The sequence below is a fragment of the Nanorana parkeri genome, unplaced genomic scaffold (genome assembly GCF_000935625.1).
Source record: "Nanorana parkeri isolate BGI_ZX_2015 unplaced genomic scaffold, ASM93562v1 scaffold778, whole genome shotgun sequence".
NCBI classification, from domain to species: Eukaryota; Metazoa; Chordata; class Amphibia; order Anura; family Dicroglossidae; genus Nanorana; species Nanorana parkeri.
In genome coordinates this window covers 620,610-640,821 of record NW_017307046.1, presented here as the reverse complement: position 1 = coordinate 640,821, position 20,212 = coordinate 620,610, and the positions used below count along the sequence as shown (strand labels likewise).

Sequence of the window (20,212 nt, the reverse complement as noted above, 5' to 3'; positions counted from 1 at the left end):
TAGACAAGGTTAGCTCATGTTGGTGTCTGCACTTTTGCTAAAAAAGCATTTAGACTTTAAATCAAACTGATTTCCTGATATACAGTCATGGACAAAAATATTGGCACCCTTGCATTTGTTAGATAAAGTACCACTCCGCGCAGAAAATCATTGCCATTACAAATGTTTAGGCAGTCTCATGTTTATTTCTTCCTCGCATAGAACACCTGTGGAGAGATCTCAAAGCAGCAGTTGGGAAAAGGAACCCTTCCAATCCGAGAAAAACCTGAAGCAGTTGGCGAAAAAAAAGAGTGGTCCAAAATTCCTGTAGAGAGGTGTAAGAACCTCACTCATGGTTACAGGAAGCGATTTAATTCAGTGTTTTTTTTCCAAGGGCTGGACTACCAAATATTAATTGAGGGTGCCAATAATTTTGTCCAGTCCATTTTTGGAGTTTTGCTTGAAATGTGTCAGATTTGGCTTTTTTTTTCTCTCCACTTTGTGTCATACCAATACAAACAAAAGAAATAAACATGAGAACGCCTAAACATTTGTAAATGAAACCATTTTCTGGCCAAAATGGTGCATTATATGACAGAAATGCGGGGGTGCCAATATTTTTGGCCATGACTGTATCTGCCTGGAGTTCAGCTTTAAAGTGTGCACATTTACCTGCACTGTGTGCATGCTCAAGTGGTACAAATTATGGTTTGTATCGGGAAACTACATATGGGGGCAGCAAGAGGTGGGGAAGAAGAGGGGGGAAAAGAAAAGGTTGGGTAGTGTCAGGCTGCGAGTGGGAAAAGGTTAAGGGCTACAAGGTTGTTACCCGGATCTCCTATCATAGGGTTAGAAGGTAATGGTTGATTTCAGTGTTCTTAATTCTCTTTTTATTATGTCATTTTGTTTATAATCCTGTTTATAACGTTTAAAATGTGTTATGCGAGACATTTTGATCCAGTTGTCACCTCATTTCGTCAACACTGATATAGTGTATGGCCATATCTATAATGACTTCCCTTCTGTAGATTTGTTGTGTATATTTTCTTTTACTTTGCCACTTATTACAGGATATTCTGTAATTTCTTAGGTTGTACTGTTATTCTTTAAAGTGTAACTCCATCCAAAACCATTTTCTTAGTAATGGATAGAGTGGAGGAAGGTTAAGAAATCTATTAGTTTTCTATTGCTGTTTGAACCCTTATTGGGAGATTTTTCCCTCACTTTCTGCCATGGTTACAATTGTATGTCAACATGCATCATAACATGCGCTAATGCAACTCATGATGCATGTGTTGAGCTGCATTTGGATGCTTTTCCATTGATTGCAATGAAAAACACATTAAAAGGAGAACTATGGGGTTAGGGCTTTTCCCCGTAGTTCTCCTAAGGGTAACGGGAGGACACAAACTAGCATCCTCCCATCACCCAAAGCTCAGTATACCGCAAGCTACAGCTCGCGGTATACTGAGACGCCGCAGCCAGAACAGATCCCGACAATTATGTCTGGATCCACCCAGCTGCGTGTCAGCGCTGGAGGATCGGACAGGGGAGGGGGAAATCCAGTCCCTCCCCTGTCACGGCTCTCTGCCGGCACAGGATCGAGAAGTGAGCGAGCGCCGGTATGTGTTCGCTCACTTCCCGATCTACTGAGCCGACCTGTGACAGTTTCATTGTCACAGGTCGGCTCAGATTATGAGGCTGAGTGAAAATCACTCACCTCATAATTCTCCTTTAAGTAAAAACACAGAGTCTTGAGTCCAGCCTACAGGGTTATGGCTGGAATAACTGTGGACAAAGCACAAAGTACTCCAGGTCAGGAAGGGATTACCAGCGAGCGTCTGACACCTGGACAGGTGATGTGGATTTGAGCAGATAATCAGAATCCGGCTACAGAGACCATACAATGTTTTATTTAATGCAGGCGGTGGGGAAGTGCAGGAATAGTAAAAGTAGATCATCTATAGGTTCCGGCGGTAGAGAATGAATTACAGACAAACCATGTTCCTGAAGATGACAGCCATCTTCTCCTATGGGAATACAGTAACAAGCAGTGACATGCTCTGCCTATCAGAGGCTGGGACGCCTTTCACTGGTCCACTCACTGCTTTGTCTGAAGCCACATTATGTCCAGCTGAACTGACATAAACAGCTTTGTCCTCACAAACCTTCCTCCAGTGACACTGCAGACTTTCTCACACATTCATGCTGTAGGCTGGCAGCACAGAGCTGATTATGTTCTTAGAATACAAAGTGTATTTTACAGGTCTGACGGGTAAAGCACACAGGAGCCTCTTGCTTTGGTGTGATGAAGCAGATCTAGAATGGGTCTAAATGATGAACATGTACTTTCCCTAAACATGGAACATTTTATCACGAATGCCTCAGCTGATGTTACCTTCAGTGAAAATGGCATGTCAAGACAGTCAGTAGATTCAGAGATATAAGCAGCTGGTTATGTGTAAATCTCAACTATTAACTATTAAAGAGAACTTCACCCTTATCTTCAAAATAACAACAAAGGCACCAGGGGTGTATCTGCTGCGAGGCAAACAAGGCGTTTGCCTCTGGCGCAGATTTCAGGGGGGGTGGCAAAAATGCAGCCCCCAAAACAGTTAGGCAGCCGGGCAGTGGAGGCGGCAGTGGCGGAGGAGTCAAAGGATGGAGGCGGCAGAGGAAGCGGCGGTGGAACAGGCAGAAGAGATGGAGCAGCAGGAGGGGGCAAGGCTGGGACGACATCGGATCAGGAAGGGGCGGGGCCAGGGCACTGTAGGAAGCCGGTGCATGCTCAACACCGGGTCACCGAAGAGCCGTTGGGCTGCAGAGGAGGCCAGGTCCTGCAGCACCAGTCCAGCGGTGGAGGAGGTCGGCCTCTCAGGTGGGCTGTACAGGATCTGTGGTGAGGTCTATGTTGGGCAGAGGCCACCACACATCCTGTACGGGTGTCAGAAGAGGTGTGCATGATCTGTGGTGGGCTCTGCAGGCTCTCGGGGGCTTTGCAGGATCTGTGGTGGGCTCTATGGCAGAGCCCACCACAGATCCTGCACAGCCCCCCTAGGATCCTGCAGATTTAGTGTGTGTGTGTGGGGGGGGTCCTAGTTTCGTCTTGCCTAGGGCAGCCCCAAACCAGAATACACCACTGAAAGGCACCTTTAGAAATGTTTAGTAATGACAATCTACAGATACTTATAGATAATTGCCGGCTCTCTTTTCTTTGCATACTTTTTTTTCTTTTCCTCCTCAGTTGTCTTATGGAGGCCATTTCCACAAAGGGTCGATTAATCCATCTCCCTTTACTTCTAGAACACTGTTTCAGAGTGCACATTATCTGAAGGGGAAAAAATGCCTTTCCCCCTGAGATCTCGAGAGATTTTGCAGTTTACAGAACACATTTCCCAGGAAGGCACTGGTGATGTAGCCTTCCCAGGATGCATCTGGGAGGACAGGGCTACATCACCAGTCCTTCACTCAACCAGGAAGTGGGAAAACAGTAACTGTAAGAAATGAATGCAAGATCATTTCATATCAGCATGCAGAATTGCACTCTGATGTGATGTTTAGTGAAAGGTGGTAAAGGTCCACTTTAAGTTGGACCTGCCCATTTTCACATCCCTTTATTGGTCAATTAGGCCGCTCATTACACTGCAGGAACAATACGCAGCTCAAGAGTAGGAAGGAGTGAGGCTAAGATTGATTTTTACACGAAGCGTGAAGATCTGCACATACGTTTAGCTGCCAATATCTCTAAAACTACCAAGTGTTGGGACAAACAAACACACTGCCTACAGTCAGATTTTATTCCAAGGCTTAAATCTTAGAAATAAAAGCTGTTGCTGTAACTGTGATGGCACATTTTCTTTAGAAACACCATACAATATGTACTACAGGGGCCTGTGTGTTATATATAGACTAAATGTGTTCAACCTAAAAGGTAAATCAATACATAGCAATTAGTACGATCAATCACAAACAAGCGATTCTTCATTAAAAAATGAAGTGCTCCAGTACTCCTGGAGGATCCCCATGCTTTCTCTCCAATATTTTTTTACTAATCTCTCTCATACTATGTTTAAAAAAAACAACAAAAACTCAAATGCCGTCAGGGGAAAGAATGGACAAATACGATGCTCTCTGGACACCATGGATTGCCCACTCTTTCCCCTCTACCTTTTGCGGAGACTTTCTTATCCTCTGACTCCATCTTTTCTACTGCCACTGTATGTTCATTGGCCAGTTTCTACTCCTGCCCCCTCCCTTAATCCCTCCTGTTGACTTCCCTCTTGGCTCTTTCCTGTCAATCACTTGTTCTGTAGCTTCCCATCACCCTGTTTGGAACCAATGGGAGTTTATTTTTATATTTTTGGTGTGGTTGTTTAGCTACCCCAACACAACTCTCTCAAGTCTCGATTGTTACATCTGTTGTTCCTTTCTTTGCTCTGTACCAGTGTTGAGCGTTTTCCACCACAACCCCTGACGCTCTTGTCCCCACGCCGTGGACAAGCACTTAGTTATATCTGCAAATGTTCTGTGCTTGCACTACTTGTTTTTCTGCATCTGTTGCTTAAAAATCTAAAACCCCAGTATGATTTATTGAACAACGCATTCGTTAATATTTCACACTCGGAATCGGCTGAATATACTGAATCAAAATATGATCGTTCAGTGATAAACGCCATACAAAACCATTGATTAAAACAGATCTGTATTATGATCTGTTTTCCAGCACATACACACTGTTTGAAGAATTAAAAGCGAGCATCAAAATTCAACCACAGCTAAGCGACAAAGCAGAATTGAAATTAAAGCCCATCTCCGTAAAAAAAAAAACTTCCCTTGAAGTGGTGCTGCCCCCGCACTGCAAGGGTCAACAGATTGGTAATGTCTAGGGCAGTGGTTCTCAACTTGTGTAACTTCAGGACCCACATTGGTCATTGGTCAATAAGTCATGACCCAAGTCGCACTGCAATGGAATGCACAGCATTGCGGTACTGTGCATTCAGGTGCGGGCAATCGAATTGTGGGTGGCAGGTGGCAATGGCAGGCCATTGAATGGCAACACAACACACCACCCACACCAGAACACGTGATCGGTCCACCCAGTCTCCCTACCTTACAAGAACAGTGGATCCTCAGCCTGGGGTCCAGTTTGAGCTACTGTGACGGAGCACCATCCATATGTGCATTGCTTGTACAGCTCCCTTGTGTGCCCTGTAGAGGTGACGGGAGCCAGAATGTGATGTCACTCCGATCCAGGCACCTCCACAGGACACACGAGGGAGCTGTAAGCAATGCACATATGGATGGAGCTCCCTCATGGCCATAGCCCCATCCCACCTGAAGCTGACGCTCCGGCATATTATGAATTGCTGCTTGGCACAAGAACTGACTGTGCTGCACTATGGGGAGGCTGAGGAGCTTCTCCCCTAGAAAGGTGGAAGACATGTGGCGACCCACTAAACACAGGGTCACGACCCACTTTTGGGTCACGACCCACCAGTTGAGAACCAAGGGTCTAGGGGACCAGAGTAAAGTACTTTTGTTTACCTGATCCCCGCTCCTACAGGATCCAAGACCGGCACCCACAGCCTCTTACCCCCTCCGCTCCAGCGGCCTACTGACGTCATCATTTCTAAAGCAGGGCGAATAGCCCTACATTTTATGGCTCACAGAGGGACAGTCCACGAGTTGGAGCAGAGGGGGGAGAGCACTGACGACGGCCAGGAGAGCGGGGATTAGGTAAGTAAAAGTCCTGTTCACAATACCCCTGGACCACAATGGTCAGTTAACCCTTGTAATGTGGGGGAGCCCCACTGCAGGGGCTCCCCCACATCAAGCCTCAGGAATCTACGCGTTTCGAGGGGTTGCCTCTTTATCAAGCCTCAGATTCCTGAAGTTCTCCCCAGCATGAGAAGAGATACAGATTTAAAAGGAAGAGCAGCAAAGAGAAGGGAAACTACCATGGATTACAGTAAGGCACACATTACAGTATTGGTTTATGTTAAAAAATCTGAGGGTTTAATGTCACTTTAACTCCTATGTTCTTGACTGTGCAACCCTGCCCCATTCTGGACCGCCTTCAGCTCCTACTCTGCATGAGTACTGCTCACTCCATTAATTTCCAAGGATGGTCCGTTTTAATGGTGGCCTCCAGCATTCCAGAGCAGTAAGGCTCCAGTCATAGGAATTAACTGGCTTAGCAGCATATGTGCACAGTAGGAGCTTATGCAGCTTCTTAGGCAGCAGCAGGAGCACAACACACCCATGTGTTCCCTATCTTATACAGCCATAGTAGCTCAATACCCCTATAAGCGCCCAATCTTAAGGTGCCCATACACTTTACAACCCTCGCAAGACTTTTGTCTTGCGAAGGTGTTAAAGTACTTAAAAAAACGTACGATCTGCCCATCTTGGACAGGCAGATCGTACTTGTGATCATCGCAAGCACGCACCCCTGAGGGGCGGACTTCCGATGACTGTAATGAGGGGCGGGCTTACGATGACTGCAAACGGGCAGTGTGCGCGTGCGCACACCGGCCTGTTCGGCAGTTGTCGAACCATCAGGCCACTAACTCGCCGAGAATCGTACAATTCCCGGCGGGTTTTCTAGCATGCTGGTTCGACGGAAGACGTGCGACCGTACAGTAGAAACGGTTGCACGCCTTCCATACACTGCACGATTCCCGTACAATCGCGGGATTTCCCGCGATTCTCATACGAGAATCGTGCAGTGTATGGGCACCTTTAGGCAGCAGTAGTAGCTCAACATGCCCATGTTTGCCTAATCCTAGGATGCAGTAGTAGCTCAACACACCCATGTGTGTCTAATCTTAGGAAGCAGTAGTAGCTCAACACACACGTGCGCCCAATCTAAGGCAACAGTAGGAGCTCAACACGCTCATGTGCGCCCAATCTTATGCAGCAATGTGATCTAAACCTTGACAGGTCTCCTTTAAATGTACCTGCGTACGTTTACCCGTACGCCCTTTGCTGTAGAGAATTTTTGCTTCAAATAGTTAACCGGTGGGAGTCGGTAGCTGTGGGAAATGATGATACACAGGGAACGAGTTATTTAACGGACACTTTTAAGAGACCCAGACTCCTTGGCAGCTGGCTGAGCTGCGCTGAGAAGTATCCCTGTGTATTATAGTGCATTATTCAATCACTCTCTAACCATATTACCCTGGCACACGCGGATTGAAGGCCGCCTGGGAATTGTGACCTAGAATTACGGAACGTAGCCCTGCAGGCTCAGCTCTCACACAGACACGCTTCATTAGATATTATGTATTTCCCTTCATCTATGAAAATGTCTCCTTGTACAGCACAGATTTTCACAATGCAGACAAGAAATGTATATTTTATTAGAGGGTGGAGAGTACTACAATTATATTCCAATTTTAGGTTCACTTTTAATACTGAATGCGTATAAAAATGTTACAAATTTATTGAATGGCACTTCTCTAAACTGACTGTGATTTGATCCACAAATGTCCTTGCTGTCACCTGGGATTCTATCTAGATCTCGTCACCGAAATTTGTATCATATGTGATCTGAAAAGCCGTTCTCAACCAAGGTGCTGTGGCAACCTGGGGTGCCTTTTGGCTTTGTCAGGGGTGCCTTCAAATTTTCACTAAAGGGAGGATTCTGATGTAAACGGGAAAACAAAACATCTTTTCTCTGATTTTTTTTGCCCAGGGTCCCCCCGTGAAATCAATATCAGACCCCTGTGTAGGATAAGGGGGGACCACAGGTCATTTCTTACATTTACATTTTGCACTGGGGTGCCTTGAGATTTTGCATAATTTAAAAAAGTGCCACGAATGTAAAAAGGGTGAAAGACGCAGGTCTGAAAAACCACATGATCACATGTAGCTTTGCACAGCTTCAAAGTATGCACACAGTAACAGTTACTGAAGCAATGGGGTACAGCACACAATGACAGGATGAAATATCTAGAATGGCAGAGGCAGTCTGACACGAGAAAAGCGTGAGGAAGATTTAAAACATAAAAGGGGGGATTTATCAAAACTGGAGCAGACAAAAATCTGGAGCAGTTTGCCCATGGCAACCAATCTTTAGTTTGTTCAGTTAAGATTAAAAAATGGAAGAGAGAAGCCAATTGGTTGCCCTGCACATCTGCTCCAGTTTTGATAATTCCCCCTTATAGTCTTTATTACTCTCTGTACTTCCTGTTCCAGTGAAAACTGCACCCCTTATTTCTTGCACTGGCGTTACAGGGACAAGAAAACCTTTCCCAGCAAGTTCAATTAAATAAAAGCCTAACAGAAACATTTCAACCATCATTCAATAAACACACCACCATCACATTCACAGTACAGATGGGACCTGAAAGCAATGCAATGTACTTCTGGCACAGAATCACTGGGATTTCCCATAATGGCCCACTATCCAGCATTAAACATCATGCAAAGAAGCTCTCTAGTATCCTCTTGGACTCACAGAAGAAATTCCAGAAAGTTTGGAACCCATGGATCTCCTATGCGCACCCTGACCTTCCCCTTGAGAGCTTAACATACGTTTAGTCCTCTGGACATGTAGGCTACACATCACCTTAAGAGACCTTGGTGCTACCCTTTCCCCTCTACCCCCTCTTTACTGTGACCCTGCTGCTTTTCCTTCCCTTTCTCTCACCTTACTCCCCTCGTATTAATGATCTTTGACACCGGATCATAGGAGACTGTTGTCCACTTGTGCTCTCCTTATGATTCTGTGGTCGACATTGGAATAATGCCTTCTCCTGATAGAATGTACCTGCTTTATTTGTACACTTCACGATACCCATGTGAGGAAATCCTTAATGTGTTACGTACAGTAGCCTGCTTCTGTTCCTTGGTTGTATAACAAGTGTGATCATTTATCCTCTATTATTTCTATTTATGTATTACATAGTAAATACTATGTAATAATAATAATAATGTATTAAATTTTAAAACCACTAAAATACTTTGAAATCGAAACATTATGCAAAGAGATAAATGTGGAGCTGGTTTAGGTACACACACTACTGGACCAACACTCTGTTTTCTCAGTTATAACAATGCAACAAGTTCATCATTATTACAAAAAAGGCAACTCCAGGCAACAGGAAAACTACATCTGTAAAGAGCTTATGTTTTCTAGGAAACACTGCAACTGTGGGAAAGTCAGAAAGCATATTAAAAAAGACATCCTTTAATCCAGTTGTGTATCCATTAACCCCTTCGTGACGGGAGACGTACACTGTACGTCCCGCCACAAAGGGACCAAATGACTCGTCACGTACACTGTACGTGACGAGTTATTTGCTGCACTAGAAGGCTGGTAACCACTGAGAATCAGCGGTTATTATTCATTAATGGATGCCTTAAGTTTAGAGGCATCCATTAATGAAAGGGTTAACCTTTTTCAGACACCCGATACCTGAAGATCGGGTGTCTGAGAGTCACAGCAGAGCCGGCATTCTGACAGCTTGTATAGATCGAGAGATATCTCTCTCAAGCTATACTGGCTTTTTTTTTTCTTTCACTTTCAGGAATAGATACATAATGTATCTATTGGTGAAAGAAGAATGTTTCAGTTTGCTGATCGTTGTTGCAACAATCAGAAAACCTTTAGTGACAGGCTGAATCCTGAACTGCTGCAGGATCAGTGTCACTAACTTATTATCGGCTGTTCTGAAGTTTGAAGCAGCCTGATAATAACCAAAAATGTATTAATTTATCAAGCAGTAATAGTGAGATTAATTCACAATGACTGCTTGATAAAATTAAATAAATAAAATAACATTTTTAAGTTTAAAAAATAGTGAAAAGTGTAAAAAAAAAAAAGTGAAAAGTGTAAAAAAAATAAAGGACAAATAAATGAATGTATTTATTGCATTTTTTTTTTAGCTGTGCTGGTTTTGTAAAAAAAAAAATACTACGAATCAAAACTGGGAAAAAAGTGTTTTTTTAATATTTTTTCCTCTTTTTTTATATTTTATTTGTCCTAAGTGAGGCGTTAGACACACATATGTGATATAAATATATAGCCCTATCTGTCCTCTAAAAAACAATATATAATATGTGTGGGTGCACTTTGTAAGAAAGTATATTACTGACGTGGAAGAATCACACAGCAAAAATGTCAAAAGTGTGTCAGTCATTTACGAACAGAAACGAAAAACGAGCTCAGTCATGAAGGGGTTAAAGGGGGTGGTCTGTGGTACTACAGCTATACCAAAATGAAAAATAGCAAGGTAGAATTTTTTATCTCCACTCAACTGTACTTTTGATGGGCTCATGTTTGCTTCTTCTAGTCACCCAAACACAACAACTGTCCAGAAGCAGCTGAGATGCTCAGCACACCTCCTGGGCTGAATGGAAAAACTACAGGTTCATTAAATGGGCTTGTGAGGATCCTACATGATTTAGCTGTTTCGATTTCCTCTCCTGTTTCTGCTCCTGCACGAAGCGCGTAAGCTCTGTCATAATCTGTGACGACATGTTCTCCGAGATGAGCTCATGCTGCCCGGCGTAGTCACTCATTTCGTTCAGTGTGTTCTGGAAGGCTTTGCATGACGTGTACCTGCAATGTGAACAACCAATACGCAACAATGTGATCCAAATATAAATTCTAATCGTACATTATGAGGGCAGAACTACTTAGATTTATAAATTTGATCCATTGATCAAGTCGTCTCAGTTACTGGAACAGAGATGGCTGCTAATATATGAATAAGTCAGCAGAACCAAACATCTAGAATATCTGGTTGTCTGTGCCCACCATGTTATAAGGCGCCTGTCCCCACCTATCCATCTTCATCATTGACACATAATGGAGCAAAATATCCTAGTGGTTAACGGAAGCAGTTTGTTTTTCGTTCCGGATTCAAAACTGCCCAGGTATGGCATACACAGGTCCAAATTGTTTTTAATAGTATCACGTCCCTTAGGCTGGGTTCACACCTGGGCGCTCCGAATAGCCGCATTGTATGCGCGTTTTTTCCCTTGCATTTGAAGCACATTTTTCTCTCCAATGAAACGCGCGTTCGATGCTCGTTTTTTAACCTCCCTTGCGGTATGATTTTTTTTCCTTCCTTTTTTTCTCTGTTTTTCGTTTTTTTTTTTTTTTTAAACTTCCCGACGGTTCCGCCCCCCTGCGACGCAGACGCTGGCAAGGAACGGAACCCGGAAGATGGATGCCGGCAGCGGGCGGAGGACACAGCAAGGTTAGACCTACGCTGTATTCCCGAGTGTGGCTCGGGGTTACCGCTTTGGTACAGAAAATTAACCCCGAGCCACACTCGGGAATACCAATGGATACGCGCTGAAAAAGTTGGAGTGGACAATTGTATATGCACTTAGAGTTTTATAATATTAGAGATAGCGCAGTGTTTTTTGTTTAATATACGCGCTGAAATCTGCCCCTACGTGCAAAAAATAAGTACTTTTTTGCGCTAGGGCTTTTTTCAGCGCAACAAATCGCGCTGAAATACGCCCAGGTGGGAACCATGCCCATAGGGATTAATAGGATTTCACTTTTTGAGCGTTTTTTAGCGCTTCGATCAGCACTGAAAAACGCCCAGGTGTGAACTCAGCCTTACTGATAAAGGAAGCAAAGTGAGATTATTATTTTACAAAAACTGATATTACTATTCTAAATTTGCATTGGGTTTAGGTTTGTCTCCAGTTTACATCTAAACAGTGCTTAGCAGAGATCTTCTTTAAAGCATAAAGCATATCCTATCCCCAAAATATGCTTTTCATTTATCTTAGCTAGCTGTGAATATTAGTGGTCACGTGACTATGGAAGTCCTCTTCATCTTCAGCATAAGTTCAAGTTGGGGAGAGAACTGAAGCGGCTGCCCTGCATCTCACAGCCAAGACACAGACCGGCACTCTATCCCAGAAATAATGCACTGTCAACGGGGAACATTGGCACCTCTAAGGGAGGAGAACAATGCTTTTCTCGGGACACAAGCTCTTTGCACCCTGGGACAAACATTTCTCCTGTTACACATGTGATCATACCATGTATGATTACATGCGGATAGTCACGGACAGATGCGGCCACTGTCACCCTGTCATTAAAGTGACATTAAACCCTCAGATTTTTTAACATAAACCAATACTGTAATGTGTGCCTTACTGTAATCCATGGTTGTTTCCCTTCTCTTTGCTGCTCTTCCTTTTAAATCTGTATCTGTTCTCATGCTGTGCAGAACTTCTGTTTTGCAGCAGACTGCCTTGTCTCAGAAATGGATACCCGGTGTCTGTGTATACGTTTCTATAGGCTTGTAACCTGAGCCAGCACTACAGGAAGAGGCCCTGAGCTGAAAAGGGAAGTTCTCCCCAAGCATGAGAAGACATGAGGATTTAAAAGGAAGAGCAGCAAAGAGAAGGGAAACTACCATGGATTACAGTAAGGCACACATTACAGTATTGTTTTATGTAAAAAAATCTGAGGGTTTAATGTCACTTTAACCTGAATGGGTACAGCAGCAGCATCTGTATGGACACACCTGGGATTCCTGCCGCAAAAATCCACCTGTGTGTATAAGATCTTACTCCAGCCATGTGCATGAGACCTTACTCACCTATCCACACTCCTGCCAGATCCCCATTGATTGACACATAGCCACTGCTGTAAACTCTCCTGGATGGTCCAATATTTCTTATATCCCTTTCATTCATATAAAGAGGCTGTCTATTATGTATCCCAAAAACAGGTGGCCTCTTTATAGGAATGAATGGGATTTTCCCACACATGCACAAGAGAAGTGAGGTACCAATCAAGAGTTAGCAGCAGCGACTGTGTGGCTCCCGTGGGCTGCATAGATTGGATCGGGCAGGAGCGTAGGCATGCGAGTATAAGACGATAGGGACCGTTATGAGAGTAAAATTAAAGGATTGCATTAAGACCGTAAACTTTTGCTATGAGAAGTGAAAAAAGGGAGAGGAAGCTACAAAAATAACACTGGAAATAACGCCACGTGACAAGGCTCACACCGGGTTCTCATCTTTGTATGGTCTTGTGGTAGATTTTGATTTTCCAGTTTGTAAAACTACTGCTAGACATATTACATAACTTGAAAACAACAACATGGCCTCCTGTAAAAATCTATAATAAATGTGTACTTGGCATAAGGTGCAAATAACAATGGTTACATTCCACAGCAACCAATCAGAAGCCAGCTGGGTCTGTTTATTCTGCTGATTGGCTGTTTTGGGATACTATACAATGCTGTAGTGTGCGATACAGAATACATCTAGATCAAATATTGCATATTCAGAGGAAGTTTCCTTGTAGACAACCAGACAAGTCACACATCAGCATCCTTTGAATTTCTATGTGCTTCCCTGACTGCACCCTGCACAGAGAACAATCACGTGTCACCCCATACCAGCTCACCACCCATCCAAAAAAACGTGACACTCACTTTGACTCTTCCTCTTCTTTGGAGTTCTTCTTTGTCTGGTACTTTTTTGAAAGATTCCTACAACAAAAACACAAAGACAACTATTGTTACTTACGAACTTTCCTCTGTAAACAGAAAGAATGATTTCAACATTTAGAGGTTTTCACTTAGTTCTAAAAAGACAAAACAAACATTACAACACAGCAACCGACAGCCTAGAGAAGCCTGACAATGACATGGATCAGGTTATAATTCTGATTGGACGGCCAAAAGTAAACTCCTGGTTGCCATAGGTTACTGTACATTAGTGTGTGTAAATATTCAGTGCATTTAGAAAGTATTCAGACCCCCTTCATTTTTTTCAACTTTGTCATGTTGCAGCCCGATATTACAGCTGTTTAAATTCTTTTTTTTTCTCATTAAAAGGAGAACTGGGGAGAATGGGGTTAGGGCTTTTCCCCATAATCCTCCTAAGGGTAACGGGAGGACACAAACTAGCGTCCTCCCGTCACCCAAAGCTCAGTATATTGCGAGCTACAGCTTGCGGTATATTGAGACGCCGCAGCCTGGACGGATCACGACATCACCGTCGAGATCCACCCAGCTGCGTGATTGACAGCTGGCTCTGCCTTTCTAGAGGCAGAGCCAGCTGTACCCGCCCCCTCCCCCGTCCGTTCCTGCCAGTCAGCGCTGGAGGATCAGACAGGGGAGTGGGGGAATCCCTGCAGGGAGCAGTGAGTGACAGTCACGGCTCTCTGCAGAGATAGATCGAGAAGAGAGCGAGCGACGGTGTGTGTTCGCTCACTCCCTGATTTATTGAGCCGACCTGTGACAGTTTCATTGTCACAGGTCGGCTAGAACTATGAGGCTGAGTGATATTCACTCGCCTCATAGTTCTCCTTTAATCTACATTTCGTATCCTATTATGACAAAGTGAAAACAGAATTTTAGAAATGTCTGTGAATTTATTAAAGAAAAAATTGAAATATCACATGTACTTAAGTATTCAGATCCTTTACTCGGTACTTTGTTGAAGCACCTTTGGCAGCAATTACAGCTTCTAGTCTTTTTGGGTATGATGCAACAAGCTTTGCACACCTGGATTGGGAGATTTTCTGCCATTCTACTTTGCAAATCCTCTCAAGCTCAGTCAGGTAGGAAGGGGACCGTCGGTGGACAGCCATTTTCAGGTCTCTCCAGAGATATTCAATAGGGTTCAAGTCAGGGCTCAGGCTGGGCCACTCTAGGACATTCACAGAGTTGTCCCTAAGCCTCTCATGTGTTGTCATGGCTGTGTGCTTAGGATTGTTGTCATGTTGGAAGGTGAACCTTCGGCCCAGTCTGAAGTCCTAAGCGCTGTGGAACAGGTTTTCATTGAGGATATCTATGTACTTTGCTCTATTCAGCCTTCCCTCAACCCTGACCAGTCTTCCCAGTCCCTGCTGCTAAAAAGCACCCCCACAGCATGATGCTGCCAACACCATGCTGTACTGTTGGAATGGTATTGGGCAGGTGATGAGCGGTGCCTGGTTTCCTACAGACATACCATTTAGAATTGAGGCCAGACAGTTCAATCTTGGTTTCATCAAACCAGAGAATCTTGTTCCTCACAGTCCAAGAGTACTTCAGGTGCTTTTTTTTGCAAACTCCAAGCTTGCTTTCATGTGTTTCTAGCTACTCTGCCATAAAGGCCAGATCGGTGGAGGGCTGCAATGATGGTCATCCTTTCTCGAACTTTGTCCCATCTCCACACAGGATCTCTGGAGCTCAGTCAGAGTGACCATCGGGTTCTTGGTCACCTCTGTTATTAAGGCCCTTCTCCCCCGATTGCTCGGTTTGGCCAGGCGACCAGCTCTTGGAAGAGCCCAGGTAGTGCCAAACTTCTTCCATTTGAGAATTATGGAGGCCACCGTGCTCTTGGGAACCTTGAGTGCAGCAGACTTTTTTTGTAGACTTCCCCATATCTGTGCTTTGCAATAATTCTGTCTCTGAGCTCTGCAGGCAGTTCCTTTGACCTCATGGCTCCGATACAGTATGCATTGTCAGCTGTGAGGCCTTCTATAGAGAGGTGTGAGCCTTTCCAACTCATGTTTAATCAATTTAATTTACCCCAGGTGGACTCCAATCAAGGTGTAGAAAAACACTCCAATCAAGACAAATGAGAGGCAGCTGAGCTAAAATATCAAGTGTTGTTACAAAGGGTCTGAATACTTATGTCAATGTGATATTTCAGTTTCTATTTCTAATAAATTCAGTTCTCACTTTGTCATTTTGGGGTACTGAGTGTAGATTAATGAAAACAAAAATACCGTATATACTCGAGTATAAGCCGAGTTTTTCAGCCCATTTTTTGTGCTGAAAAATGCCCCCCTCGGCTTATACTCGAGTCAATATTTTTTCCCAGTTCTTTGTGGTAAAATTAGGTACCTTGGCTTATATTCGGGTCGGCTTATACTCGAGTATATACGGTAAAAGGATTTAAACAACGTCGTATCAGGCTGCAACATAACAACATCAAAAAGAGTGAAGGGGGTCCGAATGCAGTGTGTGTGTATGTGCCCAAAATTAGATTAAGCTCCACCCTTTCTTGTTGCCCCCCTTAAGCTGGGGCCTTTGAAAGTTCAATTATAATGGACTGGATAAACTATTGTCGATACACCAAATATGTGGCGCACAGAAATCTGATTTGAATGCATCAAATAATAGTTCCATTTGAAGTGCTGGAAATGGAAGATTTGACTACCGCACCATTTGAAAAAATATTCCAAGAGCGACACTTCGCACAAAAATAAAAGCAGGCTCTGATGAAGGATCCCTGTGCGGACCCGAAACGTTAGCACTGTATGACAGTATGTGACATTGGGTATTGAATAAACATATCAATACTTTAAAAACCCTTCAAGTGTGTGCCGGTGAATTACTTTTATGTACTATTAGTGTTTTGCATGGCGCCATCCGTGTGGTCACCTGGGCACCACATATACCTTGTGGTTTTGAGACCGTGGCAGTGCGAATGGGATTTGGACTTTGTTGCTTCGCACAAAAAGTCTCACAATCTGCACCAAATAAATAATAGTTTAGAAATTGAGTTTGTTGATATTTGGCACAATAGAGATTTGCATTAGTGCACCAAGGGAATGATGGTGCAAGACAGTTATACTTTCTACCAAAATAAACCAGATGCGTCGTGACATGATAGTTTCATTGACATACAATACGCCAAAATAAGATGTCATGTGCCACAATTTTGAATTCCTCAACAACCGCCAATCTTAGTTTATCTGTCCCACTGACTGAAAGTCAAGGTGCTAGGAATACAGCCTAGCTCTAGGGTCTAAGGCAGCCTTTCTCAACAAGGGTGGTGTGGCATGCAAGAGTGCCTTCTGGCTTCCTAAGGTTTGCCTCAAATTTTTCACACAGCTTCATGCCCCCCTGGTGAAGGGGGACTTTTGATATTAAGAGGGTCTCTTAGAAACAGGGATGTGAAAAGGGGCACTGATGGGAAATGAGGGGGCTCCTGATGTAAAAGGTGGCACTCTGATTGTGTACTTGCATGGGGTCCCCCCTTAATATCCATTCTAGATCCATGTCTGGGATAGTGGTCTTGTAAGGATTTTGGAGGGACCCCATGTCTTTTTTTACATTTACGGTATTTACATTTTAGACTGGGGCACCTCAAGATTTTGTTTACTTGTAAAGCGTGCCATGCCTAAAAAAAAAAAAAGGTTGAGAAACACTGGTCTAAGGGTTCCACAGGGAAGCAAGACCAATCTGAAGACCGTCACAGGTACAACACGCATAACTCACAACTACGACTCATTTGGAACCAAATCCCTCTGCTTCTTTCTTCTCCAGTTGTCCTTCATTTTGGTCCAATGTACAGATATCTATGAAAAGGTTCCATCTAACTACCAAAACGGTTAATCTGCACTAAAACCTGCATCCTATCTCTTAATTATCTTGTTTGCCAAAGGCCAATCTAAAGGAAAAGTAATGGTGGAAAACAACAATTCTGGGTTTACCCAATAATTTTTCTCATATAAATTCTTAATGTAAGTTGAACAATATGGGACCCAGCACAGAACCCTGAGGCACACCGCTCATTACACTAATAACGCATAACGGGGGAAGTGGCAGCAGTGTGTCCATTGTCTATATACAATGGTTTGGAAGGTGCCCTCTTTCTTATCTAAGAATGTTGGTATGCATGAACAAGGTGCCCGCATTCTAGCACAGTTGTTCCTGTTTTAGGGCTGACCAGTTTCATACTGGTATATTTACATGTAATTTCTTTGACCACAAAACCAAAAAAAGATAGTGGGTGAAGACATGCAAATCTTTCGTTTATGCCCCATGTGGCAAGTTGTGTCATCCACTTCAGTCCCAAACCCAGACTTCAGACGTTTACTGCCTATTTCCAACATAAGCCCTTACTGACCACTAAAGTATTCTCATTGGTGGATGGCGAGTAGGGTTTAGCGACATGGCTGTGGCTTAGGCCACAGGTTAGGGAGTTTGTTGCCTTTGTAACATAGGAAGAACCAGTACCGAAAGTCATGGCTGGTATATCTGCCGTGTTTGCTAACCAAAATTTCCAACACCTGCACTCATGGCAGTAATTACTTCTATATGGCTCAACAGTGAGCAGTGCTAAGTTTGCAGTGAAAGCGTTTGCTTTGGAGTTACAATAACTGCAGTCTAGGCAAGAAGTAGGCCTGAACATTAAAAAAAATAAAAATACACTTTTATAGGATTGTCATCATATCCATCTACTACAGACAAAATGAGAATGAGGAATTGTATGGTACAAAAGTAAGTATAAAAGTTAAATTTTTGTTGCGTGACAAGTGTGTATTAAAATGCTGGACCAGTGCTTCCTTTCCTCTATATTATGATGTAAACTTAACAAGAGCGCTATATGATGTAATTGAAGGCAAATTACAAGCTTAAACATGCAGAGAATGTGTGCCCTCAGCACAGTAATCATTTCCGTATGTTTCATATGTTTTACATTAGGAGAACTGACCCCCTACATATACTTTATGTAGATGATATGCATTCTCTTACGGGCAGCTGTGAAAAGTAGACTGAGGCCTCAGCAGACACATGGGGGTTTCACACTTAAGTGTAAGAAAAATACATACACTACATTAAGAGATGAGAGCAGATCCCAACCTTTCTTCAGTCACAGCACCCTTTAAAAGTATGCACGATCTGGAGGCACCCCAGTCTAAAATGGAAAAAAAGGTCAACGATTGGGGTCTGGTGTGGTTCACAACAAAGTCCCCCTTTACATCAGGAGCCCCCTCCTCTAACATCAGAATCATCCCCTCTCACACTTAGAGCTCCTCTTTACATCAGCGGCATGACACTGTTTGAAAAATTTGAGGCACCTTTGTGAAAGCCAGAAGGCACCACCAGAGTCCAATGGCATCCTGGTTGAGAAAGGCTGCCTTAAAAGACAAGAAAAATGCTACATCCAATTATTCTGAAAAAGTGCCGTTGTATCACATGCAGGAAAAATTATGTATACACTATATTGCCAAAAGTATTTGGACACACCTACAAATCATTGGATTCAGGTGTTCCAATCACCTCCATGGCCACAGGTGTATAAAAGCAAGCACCTCGGCATGCAGACTGTTTCTACAAACATTTGTGAAAGAATGGGTCGCTCTCAGGAGCTCAGTGAATTCAAGCGTGGTACCGTGATAGGTTGCCACTTGTGCAATAAGTCCATCCGTGAAATTTCCTTGCTACTAAATATTGCACGGTCACCTGTTAGTGGTATTATAACAAAGTGGAAGCAACTGGGAACAACAGCAACTTAGCCAAGAAGTGGAAGGCCACGGAAAATGACAGAGCGGGGTCAGCACATGTTGAAGCGCACAGTGCGCAGAAGTTGCCAACTGTCTGCAGAGTCAATAGCTACAGACCTCCAAACTTTGTGTGGCCTTCAGATTGGCACAACAACAGTGCGTAGAGAGCTTCATGGAATGGGTTTCAATGGCCAAGCAGCGGCAACCAAGCCTTACATCACCAAGTGCAATACAAAGCGTTGGACGCAGTGGTGTAAAGCACGCCGCCACTGGACTCTAGAGAAGTGGAGACGTGTTCTCTGGAGTGATAAATCACGCTTCTCTGTCTGGCAATCCGATGGACGTGTCTGGGTTTGGCGGTTGCCAGGAGAACAGTAGTTGCCTGACTGCATTGTGCCAAGTGTAAAGTTTGGTGGAAGGGGGGTTATGGTGTGGGGTTGTTTTTCAGGGGTTAGGCTTGGCCCCTTAGTTCCAGTGAAGGGAACTCTTAAGACATCAGCACACCAAGACATTTTGGACAATATCATGCTCCCAATTTTGTGGGAACAGTTTGGGGATGGTCCCTTCCTGTTCCAACATGACTGCGCACCAGTGCACAAAGCAAGGTCCATAAAGACATGGATGAGCGAATTTGGGGTGGCTGGGATGCCATTAAAGTGCATGTGCGTGTAAAGGCAGGTGTCCAAATACTTTTGGCAATATAGTGTATATATTATTATATATAGCATTTTATTCCTTATATATTGTATATTGAAAGTGGACCTGAACTTAAACTTTTAGATTTGGATAGAATAGTGCTGCTTTAATGTAAATGCAGAGCCGGGATACCAGGTGATGTCATTGACCCAGTATGGACCTGCCATTTATTGATGGGAGTATGTGTACAATTCGGGGGTGTTGTTTCATCAAGATTGGCAACAGATAAACATTGCTGGCTGCCCTGATTGACTATGGATTTACATTGGTGCAGAAACAGGAAAATGGACTCTACTACCTCAAATTTACAAAAGCTTA

At 43.6% G+C, this 20,212-nt stretch overlaps 1 protein-coding gene across 8 annotated transcripts in view; it reads right to left on the bottom strand.

The window, feature by feature from the left end:
* Window positions 1-20,212, bottom strand: part of FNBP1 (formin binding protein 1) — a 220,895-nt gene that overhangs the window by 130,097 nt on the left and 70,586 nt on the right. For 7 of the 8 annotated variants that reach the window (XM_018564751.1, XM_018564749.1, XM_018564750.1 and 4 more), the window contains exons 3-4: window positions 13,401-13,457; window positions 10,400-10,546 (exon numbers count right to left, since the gene is read on the bottom strand). In XM_018564751.1, the coding sequence (XP_018420253.1) occupies window positions 10,400-10,546; window positions 13,401-13,457 (204 nt within the window). Of the gene's footprint in view, window positions 1-10,383; window positions 10,547-13,400; window positions 13,458-20,212 lie in introns of all 8 variants that reach the window. The other variant, XM_018564754.1, reaches the window with a different exon arrangement.